Here is a 15,484-nt window from a genome sequence, read left to right as displayed (position 1 = left end):
GTGGGATCAGACCTTTGAGTATGTTAGTAGCAGCAGGACTGTGATATATGGATTTATATTCCAGGATTGTAGCTTCTCCAAGTGCACTGGGGGTGTGTCCTCACACTGCTGTTATCTGTTTATTGAGCTCCCACTGCTCTTAGTGAAAGCTGTTGTAGGCTTGTGAATGAATACTTCAACAGTCACTGAGAGCATAGAGGAGAGACTATGCAGCAGTTTGATACACAGAGCACAGCAGTGTGAGTGTGAGATGCACGGATAAGTCATAGGGATTGATAAGTTTTCAGCCCCTTAAAGGGGTCCCCTTATACTGTGGTGTTGGGCAGTGAGTGCAGACACAATTCTCCATGTTTCTACTCTCTGGTCCTCAAAGGGATGGACATATAGGTTCAGCAGAGCAGAATGGTCACTAGTCACTCCTAAAGCTGCTGCGACAGAGGATGTTTATGTTTCCTTGCAGGAGAAGGAGAAGTTGTACGTGGAGCTGAAGCACATCCTGGCGCGGCAACCGGGGCCCGAGGCGGCCGAACAGCTGCAGATCTATCAGCAGACGCTGCGGGAGAAGACCAAGCAACTCAAGGTGAGAGCGGACCCCAGCCCCCCGGGGTAAAGCCCCTGATAAATCAGGTCTCTCTGTGCTGCCTAGAGCAGAGCTCTCTCCTTGTCTCCCTGCGCAGGCGCTGTCATCAGAACTGAACATGTACGAGTCCCAGAGCCACGAGTACAAGTACGAGGTGGAGCGGCTGGCCAGCGAGCTCCAGAACCTGAAGAAGAAGTACCTGACCCAGAAGAGGAGGGAGCAGCAGGCCAGGTAGACACACCGCCCCTTTAAGATGTTGTTTGTATTACATATTCTGCTTGGTTAAAGGGGTGTGTGGCAGCTGTAATCCAGGGGCTCCATGACCTCAGCACTGGCACCGGGCGCATGTTTCAGCTTCTGGCAGTTATTGTTACATCCTGGTATTTTATTGGGAGGTTTCTTAAGGAAAGTGCTGAGATGTCGTGACAGTGTGCCGGTCCATTAGCAGCAGATGCAGCTCCGCTCCCCTCCAGATCCTCATTGTCTGACGCCATTAAGGTTCTTCTCAATAATAACAGCAGAAGAATGAAGGGGAAGACCAGGATTAACCCTTCATGGACCGTGCCAGCTTCTTCTCTCCTCCCTGCACCGCACACTGCAGCTTCTTCTCTCCTCCCTGCACCGCACACTGCAGCTTCTTCTCTCTTCCCTGCACCGCACACTGCAGCTTCTCATCTCCTCCCTGCACCGCACACTGCAGCTTCTTCTCTCCTCCCTGCACCGAACACTGCAGCTTCTTCTCTCCTCCCTGCACCGCACACTGCAGCTTCTTCTCTCTTCCCTGCACCGCACACTGCAGCTTCTTCTCTCCTCCCTGCACCGCACACTGCAGCTTCTTCTCTCCTCCCTGCACCGCACACTGCAGCTTCTCATCTCCTCCCTGCACCGCACACTGCAGCTTCTTCTCTCCTCCCTGCACCGAACACTGCAGCTTATTCTCTCCTCCCTGCACCACACACTGCAGCTTCTTCTCTCCTCCCTGCACCACACACTGCAGCTTCTTCTCTCCTCCCTGCACCACACACTGCAGCTTCTTCTCTCCTCCCTGCACCGCACACTGCAGCTTCTTCTCTCCTCCCTGCACTGCACACCGCAGCTTCTCCTCTCCTCCCTGCACCGCACACTGCAGCTTCTTCTCTCCTCCCTGCACCGAACACTGCAGCTTATTCTCTCCTCCCTGCACCACACACTGCAGCTTCTTCTCTCCTCCCTGCACCGCACACTGCAGCTTCTTCTCTCCTCCCTGCACCACACACTGCAGCTTATTCTCTCCTCCCTGCACCGCACACTGCAGCTTCTCCTCTCCTCCCTGCACCACACACTGCAGCTTCTCCTCTCCTTCCTCCACCGCACACTGCAGCTTCTTCTCTCTTCCCTGCACCACACACTGCAGCTTCTCCTCTCCTCCCTGCACCACACACTGCAGCTTCTCCTCTCCTCCCTGCACCGCACACTGCAGCTTCTCCTCTCCTCCCTGCACCACACACTGCAGCTTCTCCTCTCCTCCCTGCACCGCACACTGCAGCTTCTCCTCTCCTCCCTGCACCGCACACTGCAGCTTCTCCTTTCCTCCCTGCACCGCACACTGCAGCTTCTTCTCTCCTCCCTGCACTGCACACTGCAGCTTCTTCTCTCCTCCCTACACCACACACTGCAGTTTCCTCTCTCCTCCCTGCTCCACACACTGCAGCTTCTTCTCTCCTCCCTGCTCCACACACTGCAGCTTCTTCTCTCCTCCCTGCACTGCACACTGCAGCTTCTCCTCTCCTCCCTGCACCACACACTGCAGCTTATTCTCTCCTCCCTGCACCGCACACTGCAGCTTCTTCTCTCCTCCCTGCACCGCACACTGCAGCTTCTTCTCTCCTCCCTGCACCGCACAATGCAGCTTCTTCTCTCCTCCCTGCACTACACACTGCAGCTTCTTCTCTCCTCCCTGCACCGCACACTGCAGCTGCTTCTCTCCTCCCTGCTCCACACACTGCAGCTTCTTCTCTCCTCCCTACACCACACACTGCAGTTTCCTCTCTCCTCCCTGCTCCACACACTGCAGCTTATTCTCTCCTCCCTGCACCGCACACTGCAGCTTCTTCTCTCCTCCCTGCACCGCACAATGCAGCTTCTTCTCTCCTCCCTGCACTACACACTGCAGCTTCTTCTCTCCTCCCTGCACCGCACAATGCAGCTGCTTCTCTCCTCCCTGCTCCACACACTGCAGCTTCTTCTCTCCTCCCTACACCACACACTGCAGTTTTCTCTCTCCTCCCTGCTCCACACACTGCAGCTTCTTCTCTCCTCCCTACGCCGCACACTGCAGCTTCTTCTCTCCTCCCTGCACCGCCCACTGCAGCTTCTTCTCTCCTCCCTGCACCGGAAACTGCAGCTTCTTCTCTCCTCCCTGCACCGCACACTGCAGCTTCTTCTCTCCTCCCTGCACCGCACACTGCAGCTTCTTCTCTCCTCCCTGCACCGCACACTGCAGCTTCCCTCCCTGCACTGCACACTGCAGCTTCTTCTCTCCTCCCTGCACCGCACACTGCAGCTTCTTCTCTCCTCCCTGCACCGCACACTGCAGCTGCTTCTCTCCTCCCTGCTCCACACACTGCAGCTTCTTCTCTCCTCCCTACACCACACACTGCAGCTTCCTCTCTCCTCCCTGCTCCACACACTGCAGCTTCTTCTCTCCTCCCTGCACTGCACACTGCAGCTTCTCCTCTCCTCCCTGCACCACACACTGCAGCTTATTCTCTCCTCCCTGCACCGCACACTGCAGCTTCTTCTCTCCTCCCTGCACCGCACAATGCAGCTTCTTCTCTCCTCCCTGCACTACACACTGCAGCTTCTTCTCTCCTCCCTGCACCGCACACTGCAGCTTCTTCTCTCCTCCCTGCCCCGCACACTGCAGCTTTTTCTCTCCTCCCTGCACCGCACACTGCAGCTTCTTCTCTCCCCCCTGCACCGCACACTGCAGCTTCTTCTCTCCCCCCTGCACCGCACACTGCAGCTTCTTCTCTGCTCCCTGCACCACACTGCAGCTTCTTCTCTCCTCCCTGCACCACACCCTGCAGCTTCTTCTCTCCTCCCTGCACCGCACACTGCAGCTGCTTCTCTCCTCCCTGCTCCACACACTGCAGCTTCTTCTCTCCTCCCTGCACCGCACACTGTAGCTGCTTCTCTCCTCCCTGCACCGCACACTGCAGCTGCTTCTCTCCTCCCTGCTCCACACACTGCAGCTTCTTCTCCCCTCCCTGCACCACACACTGCAGCTTCTTCTCTCCTCCCTGCACCGCACACTGCAGCTTCTTCTCTCCTCCCTGCACCGGAAACTGCAGCTTCTTCTCTCCTCCCTGCACCACACACTGCAGCTTCTTCTCTCCTCCCTGCACCGCACCCTGCAGCTTCTTCTCTCCTCCCTGCACCGCACACTGTAGCTGCTTCTCTCCTCCCTGCACCGCACACTGTAGCTGCTTCTCTCCTCCCTGCACCGCACACTGCAGCTTCTTCTCTCCTCCCTGCACCACACACTGCAGCTTCTTCTCTCCTCCCTGCACCGCACCCTGCAGCTTCTTCTCTCCTCCCTGCACCGCACACTGTAGCTGCTTCTCTCCTCCCTGCACCGCACACTGCAGCTTCTTCTCTCCTCCCTGCACCGCACAATGCAGCTTCTTCTCTCCTCCCTGCACCGAACACTGCAGCTTCCTATCTCCTCCCTGCACCGCACACTGCAGCTTCTTCTCTCCTCCCTGCTCCACACACTGCAGCTTCTTCTCTCCTCCCTACACCACACACTGCAGCTTCCTCTCTCCTCCCTGCTCCACACACTGCAGCTTCTTCTCCCCTCCCTGCACCGCACACTGCAGCTTCTTCTCTCCTCCCTGCACCGCACACTGCAGCTTCTTCTCTCCTCCCTGCACCGCACACTGCAGCTTCTTCTCTGCTCCCTGCACCACACTGCAGCTTCTTCTCTCCTCCCTGCACCGCAATCTGCAGCTTCTTCTCTCCTCTCTGCACTGCACACTGCAGCTTCTTCTCTCCTCCCTGTACCGCACACTGCAGCTTCTTCTCTCCTCCCTGCACCACACTGCAGCTTCTTCTCTCCTCTCTGCACCAAACACTGCTGCGTTTTCTCTCCTTCCTGCACTGAGCGGAGCAGCAGGAGAGGACCCGGGAGTAGGGAGAACTTCTCAGCTGCACTCACCGCTACCCGGCCTCCGATGATCATTAATGTTACATCAGTTATGTAAGAGCTCATTGGACTCTTTACAGTCAACAGGGTGCGGACCACAACTCTTGGCTGCATGTGGCTGGTTGGGGCAGCTTGCAGCTTTTAGTTGAGATGAAAGTGGATGCACTTTATGTACATGCTCAGCAGGGAAGCTCCTCTGCAATAGATTAGAGGAATATAGCACTGGGATGGAATGGCTGAATTTATTTCCAGAGCTGCTAGAGTCCCAGGGAAACAGGACGGTGGATTCAGAGTTGTGAGAATTTTGGTGGACCTAGAGTACGAGTCAAAGTATTGGAAAATTGGAGGTTTGGATTACTGACTACCTTGCCCTGTCTGTATATAGTAATAGAGTAATAGTAGCGAGAATTGGCCTGGAGTCAGTGTCAGATAGACAGTACAGGGGCAGAACTTGGCTGGGACACCATAGAATCTGGGAAATCTCTGATCCAAAAGAGAGCATCAGTTCTAGAACCCCGGTCCGCCCCCGGAGCCCCAAGGATAAGGAGAGCCCCTGGGTCTTCTGTGGAAGGATTGCAGCAGTATGTGCGCTCGATATGGATGGCAGCACAGCAATGGAGCAGAGCAGTTTTTCTAGGCCTCAGCAGTAAAACATCTGCCTCCAGGAATACTATAGGATTATTATACGAGATTAATGACCCCGGGACGGCAGATTGTCATTATATGATCAGTCTGAGGCAGCAAATGTATTCACAGGAAGCGCAAGGAATGAAGACGCTGGATGGATCCGTAGAGCAATGCTATGTCCACACCAAACAGTGGGCAGGAACTGGTTAAAAAAAAAAGGACATGGTGCCGCTAAGAATGCCAGGGCATGGGGGACCAGGTCAAAATAAACGTAGGAACCATCTAGACCTCAAAACCTCTATTCTTATGAGATTTAAAGGGAACCTGTCAGCAGGTGTGCCAGAGAGACTGCTGCCAGTTTTGAGCCAATCTTGAGAGATGTGTAATCTGACCTTTGTCTTTGTTGTTAGTGGCAGCAGGACTGTGAAATCTGAGTTTATATTCCAGGATTGTACTGTGGGTGTGACCTCACACTGCTGTGCTCTCTGCAATGCTCTGCTTCTACTTCTGTTTTGCACAGGACCCTTGCAGCATAGACATGTATATAATATATCGATTCATGTGACTCCTCCTGACACTGCTGTGGTTTTGTTGCTGTGTATAGGGAGAAGGAGAGAAGCCTGGCGGACACAGACGCAGCCTTTATGCAGCAGCAGCAGAGATCCGAGGCCCCGCGCTTTACAGGAGGCGGATTCCCTCTAAGCCACGCCCCCAAGATTACCGCCTAATGACCCTCCTCCTTGTTTTTAAATTATATGCACCTCCCTCTGGTAATAAATGTCCATGTTATCGAATACTTGGGTTATTTGAGGTTTCTTATGCTTTTTTTCTTTCTATGAAAATATCGTATAAAAGGGGTCTCCCTACAAAAGACAATAATGATGCATCCAGCCGATGTACAGTGTGATACATGGATTTTTTTAAAATAAAAATCAATATTGTGCAAAACTTTACAAATTTTTAAATCAAAGTTGGGCAGGTATCACCCCAAAATGGACATCAATCCTGGGAGCGGGCAATCTGGGTGGGTGCATGGGTGGCCCACTTATATGGCCAGAGAAGAGGAGGAGCTGCAGTATCTCTCCCCAGTGTATTGGTAGGACTGTATTCTGTAATAGAGGAGGGTGTGCAGCTGCAGTATCTCTCCCCAGTGTATTGGTAGGACTATATTCTGTAATAGAGGAGGGTGTGCGGCTGCAGTATCTCTCCTCAGTGTATTGGTAGGACTGTATTCTGTAATAGAGGAGGGTGTGCAGCTGCAGTATCTCTCCCCAGTGTATTGGTAGGACTGTATTCTGTAATAGAGGAGGGTGTGCAGCTACAGTATCTCTCCCCAGTGTATTGGTAGGACTGTATTCTGTATTAGAGGAGGGTGTGCAGCTGCAGTATCTCTCCCCAGTGTATTGGTAGGACTGTATTCTGTATTAGAGGAGGGTGTGCAGCTGCAGTATCTCTCCCCAGTGTATTGGTAGGACTGTATTCTGTAATAAAGGAGGGTGTGCGGCTGCAGTATCTCTCCCCAGTGTATTGGTAGGACTGTATTCTATAATAGAGGAGGGTGTGCGGCTGCAGTATCTCTCCCCAGTGTATTGGTAGGACTGTATTCTGTAATAGAGGAGGGTGTGCAGCTGCAGTATCTCTCTCCAGTGTATTGGTAGGAGTGTATTCGGTAATAGAGGAGGGTGTGCAGCTGCAGTATCTCTCCCCCCTGTATTGGTAGGACTGTATCCTGTAATAGAGGAGGGTGTGCAGCTACAGTATCTCTCCCCAGTGTATTGGTAGGACTGTATTCTGTAATAGAGGAGGGTGTGCAGCTGCAGTATCTCTCCCCAGTGTATTGGTAGGACTGTATTCTGTAATAGAGGAGGGTGTGCGGCTGCAGTATCTCCCTCAGTGTATTGGTAGGACTGTATTCTGTAATAGAGGAGGGTGTGCAGCTGCAGTATCTCTCCCCAGTGTATTGGTAGGACTGTATTCTGTAATAGAGGAGGGTGTGCGGCTGCAGTATCTCTCCCCAGTGTATTGGTAGGACTGTATTCTGTAATAGAGGAGGGTGTGCGGCTGCAGTATCTCTCCCCAGTGTATTGGTAGGACTGTATTCTGTAATAGAGGAGGGTGTGCAGCTGCAGTATCTCTCCCCAGTGTATTGGTAGGACTGTATTCTGTAATAGAGGAGGGTGTGCGGCTGCAGTATCTCTCCCCAGTGTATTGGTAGGACTGTATTCTGTAATAGAGGAGGGTGTGCGGCTGCAGTATCTCTCCTCCGTGTATTGGTAGGACTGTATTCTGTAATAGAGGAGGGTGTGCAGCTGCAGTATCTCTCCCCAGTGTATTGGTAGGACTGTATTCTGTAATAGAGGAGGGTGTGCAGCTGCAGTATCTCCCCAGTGTATTGGTAGGACTGTATTCTGTAATAGAGGAGGGTGTGCAGCTGCAGTATCTCTCCCCAGTGTATGGGTAGGACTGTATTCTGTAATAGAGGAGGGTGTGCAGCTGCAGTATCTCTCCTCAGTGTATTGTAGGACTGTATTCTGTAATAGAGGAGGGTGTGCAGCTGCAGTATCTCTCCCCAGTGTATTGGTAGGACTGTATCCTGTAATAGAGGAGGGTGTGCAGCTGCAGTATCTCTCCTCAGTGTATTGGTAGGACTGTATTCTGTATTAGAGGAGGGTGTGCGGCTGCAGTATCTCTCCCCAGTGTATTGGTAGGACTGTATTCTGTAATAGAGGAGGGTGTGCGGCTGCAGTATCTCTCCCCAGTGTATTGGTAGGACTGTATTCTGTATTAGAGGAGGGTGTGCAGCTGCAGTATCTCTCCCCAGTGTATTGGTAGGACTGTATTCTGTAATAGAGGAGGGTGTGCGGCTGCAGGATCTCTCCCCAGTGTATTGGTAGGACTGTATTCTATAATAGAGGAGGGTGTGCAGCTGCAGTATCTCTCTCCAGTGTATTGGTAGGAGTGTATTCGGTAATAGAGGAGGGTGTGCAGCTGCAGTATCTCTCCCCCCTGTATTGGTAGGACTGTATCCTGTAATAGAGGAGGGTGTGCAGCTACAGTATCTCTCCCCAGTGTATTGGTAGGACTGTATTCTGTAATAGAGGAGGGTGTGCAGCTGCAGTATCTCTCCCCAGTGTATTGGTAGGACTGTATTCTGTAATAGAGGAGGGTGTGCGGCTGCAGTATCTCCCTCAGTGTATTGGTAGGACTGTATTCTGTAATAGAGGAGGGTGTGCAGCTGCAGTATCTCTCCCCAGTGTATTGGTAGGACTGTATTCTGTAATAGAGGAGGGTGTGCGGCTGCAGTATCTCTCCCCAGTGTATTGGTAGGACTGTATTCTGTAATAGAGGAGGGTGTGCGGCTGCAGTATCTCTCCCCAGTGTATTGGTAGGACTGTATTCTGTAATAGAGGAGGGTGTGCAGCTGCAGTATCTCTCCCCAGTGTATTGGTAGGACTGTATTCTGTAATAGAGGAGGGTGTGCGGCTGCAGTATCTCTCCCCAGTGTATTGGTAGGACTGTATTCTGTAATAGAGGAGGGTGTGCGGCTGCAGTATCTCTCCTCCGTGTATTGGTAGGACTGTATTCTGTAATAGAGGAGGGTGTGCAGCTGCAGTATCTCTCCCCAGTGTATTGGTAGGACTGTATTCTGTAATAGAGGAGGGTGTGCGGCTGCAGTATCTCTCCCCAGTGTATTGGTAGGACTGTATTCTGTAATAGAGGAGGGTGTGCAGCTGCAGTATCTCTCCCCAGTGTATTGGTAGGACTGTATTCTGTAATAGAGGAGGGTGTGCAGCTGCAGTATCTCCCCAGTATATTGGTAGGACTGTATTCTGTAATAGAGGAGGGTGTGCAGCTGCAGTATCTCTCCCCAGTGTATGGGTAGGACTGTATTCTGTAATAGAGGAGGGTGTGCAGCTGCAGTATCTCTCCTCAGTGTATTGTAGGACTGTATTCTGTAATAGAGGAGGGTGTGCAGCTGCAGTATCTCTCCCCAGTGTATTGGTAGGACTGTATCCTGTAATAGAGGAGGGTGTGCAGCTGCAGTATCTCTCCTCAGTGTATTGGTAGGACTGTATTCTGTAATAGAGGAGGGTGTGCGGCTGCAGTATCTCTCCCCAGTGTATTGGTAGGACTGTATTCTGTAATAGAGGAGGGTGTGCGGCTGCAGTATCTCTCCCCAGTGTATTGGTAGGACTGTATTCTGTAATAGAGGAGGGTGTGCGGCTGCAGTATCTCTCCCCAGTGTATTGGTAGGACTGTATTCTGTATTAGAGGAGGGTGTGCAGCTGCAGTATCTCTCCCCAGTGTATTGGTAGGACTGTATTCTGTAATAGAGGAGGGTGTGCAGCTGCAGTATCTCTCCCCAGTGTATTGGTAGGACTGTATTCTGTAATAGAGGAGGGTGTGCGGCTGCAGTATCTCTCCCCAGTGTATTGCTAGGACTGTATTCTGTAATAGAGGAGGGTGTGCAGCTGCAGTATCTCTCCCCAGTGTATTGGTAGGACTGTATTCTGTAATAGAGGAGGGTGTGCAGCTGCAGTATCTCCCCAGTGTATTGGTAGGACTGTATTCTGTATTAGAGGAGGGTGTGCAGCTGCAGTATCTCTCCCCAGTGTATTGGTAGGACTGTATTCTGTAATAGAGGAGGGTGTGCAGCTGCAGTATCTCTCCCCAGTGTATTGGTAGGACTGTATTCTGTAATAGAGGAGGGTGTGCGGCTGCAGTATCTCTCCCCAGTGTATTGGTAGGACTGTATTCTATAATAGAGGAGGGTGTGCAGCTGCAGTATCTCTCCCCAGTGTATTGGTAGGACTGTATTCTGTAATAGAGGAGGGTGTGCAGCTGCAGTATCTCTCCCCAGTGTATTGGTAGGACTGTATTCTGTAATAGAGGAGGGTGTGCAGCTGCAGTATCTCCCCAGTGTATTGGTAGGACTGTATTCTGTAATAGAGGAGGGTGTGCAGCTGCAGTATCTCTCCTCAGTGTATTGTAGGACTGTATTCTGTAATAGAGGAGGGTGTGCAGCTGCAGTATCTCTCCCCAGTGTATTGGTAGGACTGTATTCTGTAATATAGGAGGGTGTGCAGCTGCAGTATCTCTCCCCAGTGTATTGGTAGGACTGTGTTCTGTAATAGAGGAGGGTGTGCAGCTGCAGTATCTCTCCCCAGTGTATTGGTAGGACTGTATTCTGTATTAGAGGAGGGTGTGCAGCTGCAGTATCTCTCCTTAGTGTATTGGTAGGACTGTATTCTGTATTAGAGGAGGGTGTGCAGCTGCAGTATCTCTCCCCAGTGTATTGGTAGGACTGTATTCTGTAATAGAGGAGGGTGTGCAGCTGCAGTATCTCTCCCCAGTGTATTGGTAGGACTGTATTCTGTATTAGAGGAGGGTGTGCAGCTGCAGTATCTCTCCCCAGTGTATTGGTAGGACTGTATTCTGTAATAGAGGAGGGTGTGTGGCTGCAGTATCTCTCCCCAGTGTATTGGTAGGACTGTATTCTGTAATAGAGGAGGGTGTGCGGCTGCAGTATCTCCCCAGTGTATTGGTAGGACTGTATTCTGTAATAGAGGAGGGTGTGCGGCTGCAGTATCTCTCCCCAGTGTATTGGTAGGACTGTATTCTGTATTAGAGGAGGGTGTGCAGCTGCAGTATCTCTCCCCAGTGTATTGGTAGGACTGTATTCTGTATTAGAGGAGGGTGTGCAGCTGCAGTATCTCTCCCCAGTGTATTGGTAGGACTGTATTCTGTATTAGAGGAGGGTGTGCGGCTGCAGTATCTCTCCCCAGTGTATTGGTAGGACTGTATTCTGTAATAGAGGAGGGTGTGCGGCTGCAGTATCTCTCCCCAGTGTATTGGTAGGACTGTATTCTGTAATAGAGGAGGATGTGCAGCTGCAGTATCTCTCCCCAGTGTATTGGTAGGACTGTATTCTATAATAGAGGAGGGTGTGCAGCTGCAGTATCTCTCCCCAGTGTATTGGTAGGACTGTATTCTGTAATAGAGGAGGGTGTGCGGCTGCAGTATCTCCCCAGTGTATTGGTAGGACTGTATTCTGTAATAGAGGAGGGTGTGCAGCTGCAGTATCTCTCCCCAGTGTATGGGTAGGACTGTATTCTGTAATAGAGGAGGGTGTGCGGCTGCAGTATCTCTCCCCAGTGTATTGGTAGGACTGTATTCTGTAATAGAGGAGGGTGTGCAGCTGCAGTATCTCTCCCCAGTGTATTGGTAGGACTGTATTCTGTAATAGAGGAGGGTGTGCAGCTGCAGTATCTCTCCCCAGTGTATTGGTAGGACTGTATTCTGTAATAGAGGAGGGTGTGCAGCTGCAGCATCTCCCCAGTGTATTGGTAGGACTGTATTCTGTAATAGAGGAGGGTGTGTGGCTGCAGTATCTCTCCCCAGTGTATTGGTAGGACTGTATTCTGTAATAGAGGAGGGTGTGCAGCTGCAGTATCTCTCCCCAGTGTATTGGTAGGACTGTATTCTGTAATAGAGGAGGGTGTGCAGCTGCAGCATCTCCCCAGTGTATTGGTAGGACTGTATTCTGTAATAGAGGAGGGTGTGCGGCTGCAGTATCTCTCCCCAGTGTATTGGTAGGACTGTATTCTATAATAGAGGAGGGTGTGCAGCTGCAGTATCTCTCCCCAGTGTATTGGTAGGACTGTATTCTGTAATATAGGAGGGTGTGCAGCTGCAGTATCTCTCCCCAGTGTATTGGTAGGACTGTATTCTGTAATAGAGGAGGGTGTGCAGCTGCAGTATCTCTCCCCAGTGTATTGGTAGGACTGTATTCTGTAATATAGGAGGGTGTGCAGCTGCAGTATCTCTCCCCAGTGTATTGGTAGGACTGTATTCTGTAATAGAGGAGGGTGTGCAGCTGCAGTATCTCCCCAGTGTATTGGTAGGACTGTATTCTGTATTAGAGAAGGGTGTGCAGCTGCAGTATCTCTCCACAGTGTATTGGTAGGACTGTATTCTATAATAGAGGAGGGTGTGTGGCTGCAGTATCTCTCCCCAGTGTATTGGTAGGACTGTATTCTGTAATAGAGGAGGGTGTGCAGCTGCAGTATCTCCCCAGTGTATTGGTAGGACTGTATTCTGTATTAGAGGAGGGTGTGCAGCTGCAGTATCTCTCCCCAGTGTATTGGTAGGACTGTATTCTGTATTAGAGGAGGGTGTGCAGCTGCAGTATCTCTCCACAGTGTATTGGTAGGACTGTATTCTGTATTAGAGGAGGGTGTGCAGCTGCAGTATCTCTCCCCAGTGTATTGTAGGACTGTATTCTGTAATATAGGAGGGTGTGCAGCTGCAGTATCTCTCCCCAGTGTATTGGTAGGACTGTATTCTGTAATATAGGAGGGTGTGCAGCTGCAGTATCTCTCCCCAGTGTATTGGTAGGACTGTATTCTGTAATAGAGGAGGGTGTGCAGCTGCAGCATCTCCCCAGTGTATTGGTAGGACTGTATTCTGTAATAGAGGAGGGTGTGCAGCTGCAGTATCTCTCCCCAGTGTATTGGTAGGACTGTATTCTGTAATATAGGAGGGTGTGCAGCTGCAGTATCTCTCCCCAGTGTATTGGTAGGACTGTATTCTGTAATAGAGGAGGGTGTGCAGCTGCAGCATCTCCCCAGTGTATTGGTAGGACTGTATTCTGTAATAGAGGAGGGTGTGCGGCTGCAGTATCTCTCCCCAGTATATTGGTAGGACTGTATTCTGTAATAGAGGAGGGTGTGCAGCTGCAGTGTCTCTCCCCAGTGTATTGGTAGGACTGTATCCTGTAATAGAGGAGGGTGTGCAGCTGCAGTATCTCTCCTCAGTGTATTGGTAGGACTGTATTCTGTAATAGAGGAGGGTGTGCGGCTGCAGTATCTCTCCCCAGTGTATTGGTAGGACTGTATTCTGTAATAGAGGAGGGTGTGCGGCTGCAGTATCTCTCCCCAGTGTATTGGTAGGACTGTATTCTGTAATAGAGGAGGGTGTGCGGCTGCAGTATCTCTCCCCAGTGTATTGGTAGGACTGTATTCTGTAATAGAGGAGGGTGTGCGGCTGCAGTATCTCTCCCCAGTGTATTGGTAGGACTGTATTCTGTAATAGAGGAGGGTGTGCGGCTGCAGTATCTCTCCTCCGTGTATTGGTAGGACTGTATTCTGTAATAGAGGAGGGTGTGCAGCTGCAGTATCTCTCCCCAGTGTATTGGTAGGACTGTATTCTGTAATAGAGGAGGGTGTGCAGCTGCAGTATCTCCCCAGTGTATTGGTAGGACTGTATTCTGTAATAGAGGAGGGTGTGCAGCTGCAGTATCTCTCCCCAGTGTATGGGTAGGACTGTATTCTGTAATAGAGGAGGGTGTGCAGCTGCAGTATCTCTCCTCAGTGTATTGTAGGACTGTATTCTGTAATAGAGGAGGGTGTGCAGCTGCAGTATCTCTCCCCAGTGTATTGGTAGGACTGTATCCTGTAATAGAGGAGGGTGTGCAGCTGCAGTATCTCTCCTCAGTGTATTGGTAGGACTGTATTCTGTAATAGAGGAGGGTGTGCGGCTGCAGTATCTCTCCCCAGTGTATTGGTAGGACTGTATTCTGTAATAGAGGAGGGTGTGCGGCTGCAGTATCTCTCCCCAGTGTATTGGTAGGACTGTATTCTGTAATAGAGGAGGGTGTGCGGCTGCAGTATCTCTCCCCAGTGTATTGGTAGGACTGTATTCTGTATTAGAGGAGGGTGTGCAGCTGCAGTATCTCTCCCCAGTGTATTGGTAGGACTGTATTCTGTAATAGAGGAGGGTGTGCAGCTGCAGTATCTCTCCCCAGTGTATTGGTAGGACTGTATTCTGTAATAGAGGAGGGTGTGCGGCTGCAGTATCTCTCCCCAGTGTATTGCTAGGACTGTATTCTGTAATAGAGGAGGGTGTGCAGCTGCAGTATCTCTCCCCAGTGTATTGGTAGGACTGTATTCTGTAATAGAGGAGGGTGTGCAGCTGCAGTATCTCCCCAGTGTATTGGTAGGACTGTATTCTGTATTAGAGAAGGGTGTGCAGCTGCAGTATCTCTCCCCAGTGTATTGGTAGGACTGTATTCTGTAATAGAGGAGGGTGTGCAGCTGCAGTATCTCTCCCCAGTGTATTGGTAGGACTGTATTCTGTAATAGAGGAGGGTGTGCGGCTGCAGTATCTCTCCCCAGTGTATTGGTAGGACTGTATTCTGTAATAGAGGAGGGTGTGCGGCTGCAGTATCTCTCCTCAGTGTATTGGTAGGACTGTATTCTGTAATAGAGGAGGGTGTGCAGCTTCAGTATCTCTCCCCAGTGTATTGGTAGGACTGTATTCTGTAATAGAGGAGGGTGTGCAGCTGCAGTATCTCCCCAGTGTATTGGTAGGACTGTATTCTGTAATAGAGGAGGGTGTGCAGCTGCAGTATCTCTCCTCAGTGTATTGTAGGACTGTATTCTGTAATAGAGGAGGGTGTGCAGCTGCAGTATCTCTCCCCAGTGTATTGGTAGGACTGTATTCTGTAATATAGGAGGGTGTGCAGCTGCAGTATCTCTCCCCAGTGTATTGGTAGGACTGTGTTCTGTAATAGAGGAGGGTGTGCAGCTGCAGTATCTCTCCCCAGTGTATTGGTAGGACTGTATTCTGTATTAGAGGAGGGTGTGCAGCTGCAGTATCTCTCCTTAGTGTATTGGTAGGACTGTATTCTGTATTAGAGGAGGGTGTGCAGCTGCAGTATCTCTCCCCAGTGTATTGGTAGGACTGTATTCTGTAATAGAGGAGGGTGTGCAGCTGCAGTATCTCTCCCCAGTGTATTGGTAGGACTGTATTCTGTATTAGAGGAGGGTGTGCAGCTGCAGTATCTCTCCCCAGTGTATTGGTAGGACTGTATTCTGTAATAGAGGAGGGTGTGTGGCTGCAGTATCTCTCCCCAGTGTATTGGTAGGACTGTATTCTGTAATAGAGGAGGGTGTGCGGCTGCAGTATCTCCCCAGTGTATTGGTAGGACTGTATTCTGTAATAGAGGAGGGTGTGCGGCTGCAGTATCTCTCCCCAGTGTATTGGTAGGACTGTATTCTGTATTAGAGGAGGGTGTGCAGCTGCAGTAT

At 51.0% G+C, this 15,484-nt stretch overlaps 1 protein-coding gene across 1 annotated transcript in view; it reads left to right on the top strand.

The window, feature by feature from the left end:
• The window catches only part of CFAP58 (cilia and flagella associated protein 58), a 46,410-nt gene extending 40,221 nt beyond the window's left edge, over positions 1-6,189 (top strand). The window contains exons 16-18 of the mRNA XM_072129468.1: positions 461-580; positions 678-811; positions 5,998-6,189. Coding sequence (XP_071985569.1) covers positions 461-580; positions 678-811; positions 5,998-6,121 — 378 coding nt within the window. The 3' untranslated portion in view covers positions 6,122-6,189. The remainder of the gene's footprint in view (positions 1-460; positions 581-677; positions 812-5,997) is intronic.
• The last annotated feature ends 9,295 nt before the right edge of the window (positions 6,190-15,484 follow it).

This window comes from Engystomops pustulosus, chromosome 11, assembly GCF_040894005.1.
Source record: "Engystomops pustulosus chromosome 11, aEngPut4.maternal, whole genome shotgun sequence".
NCBI lineage: Eukaryota > Metazoa > Chordata > Amphibia > Anura > Leptodactylidae > Engystomops > Engystomops pustulosus.
Note: the sequence above shows the minus strand (reverse complement) of the source record. Positions and strands in the feature narration are given on the sequence as shown.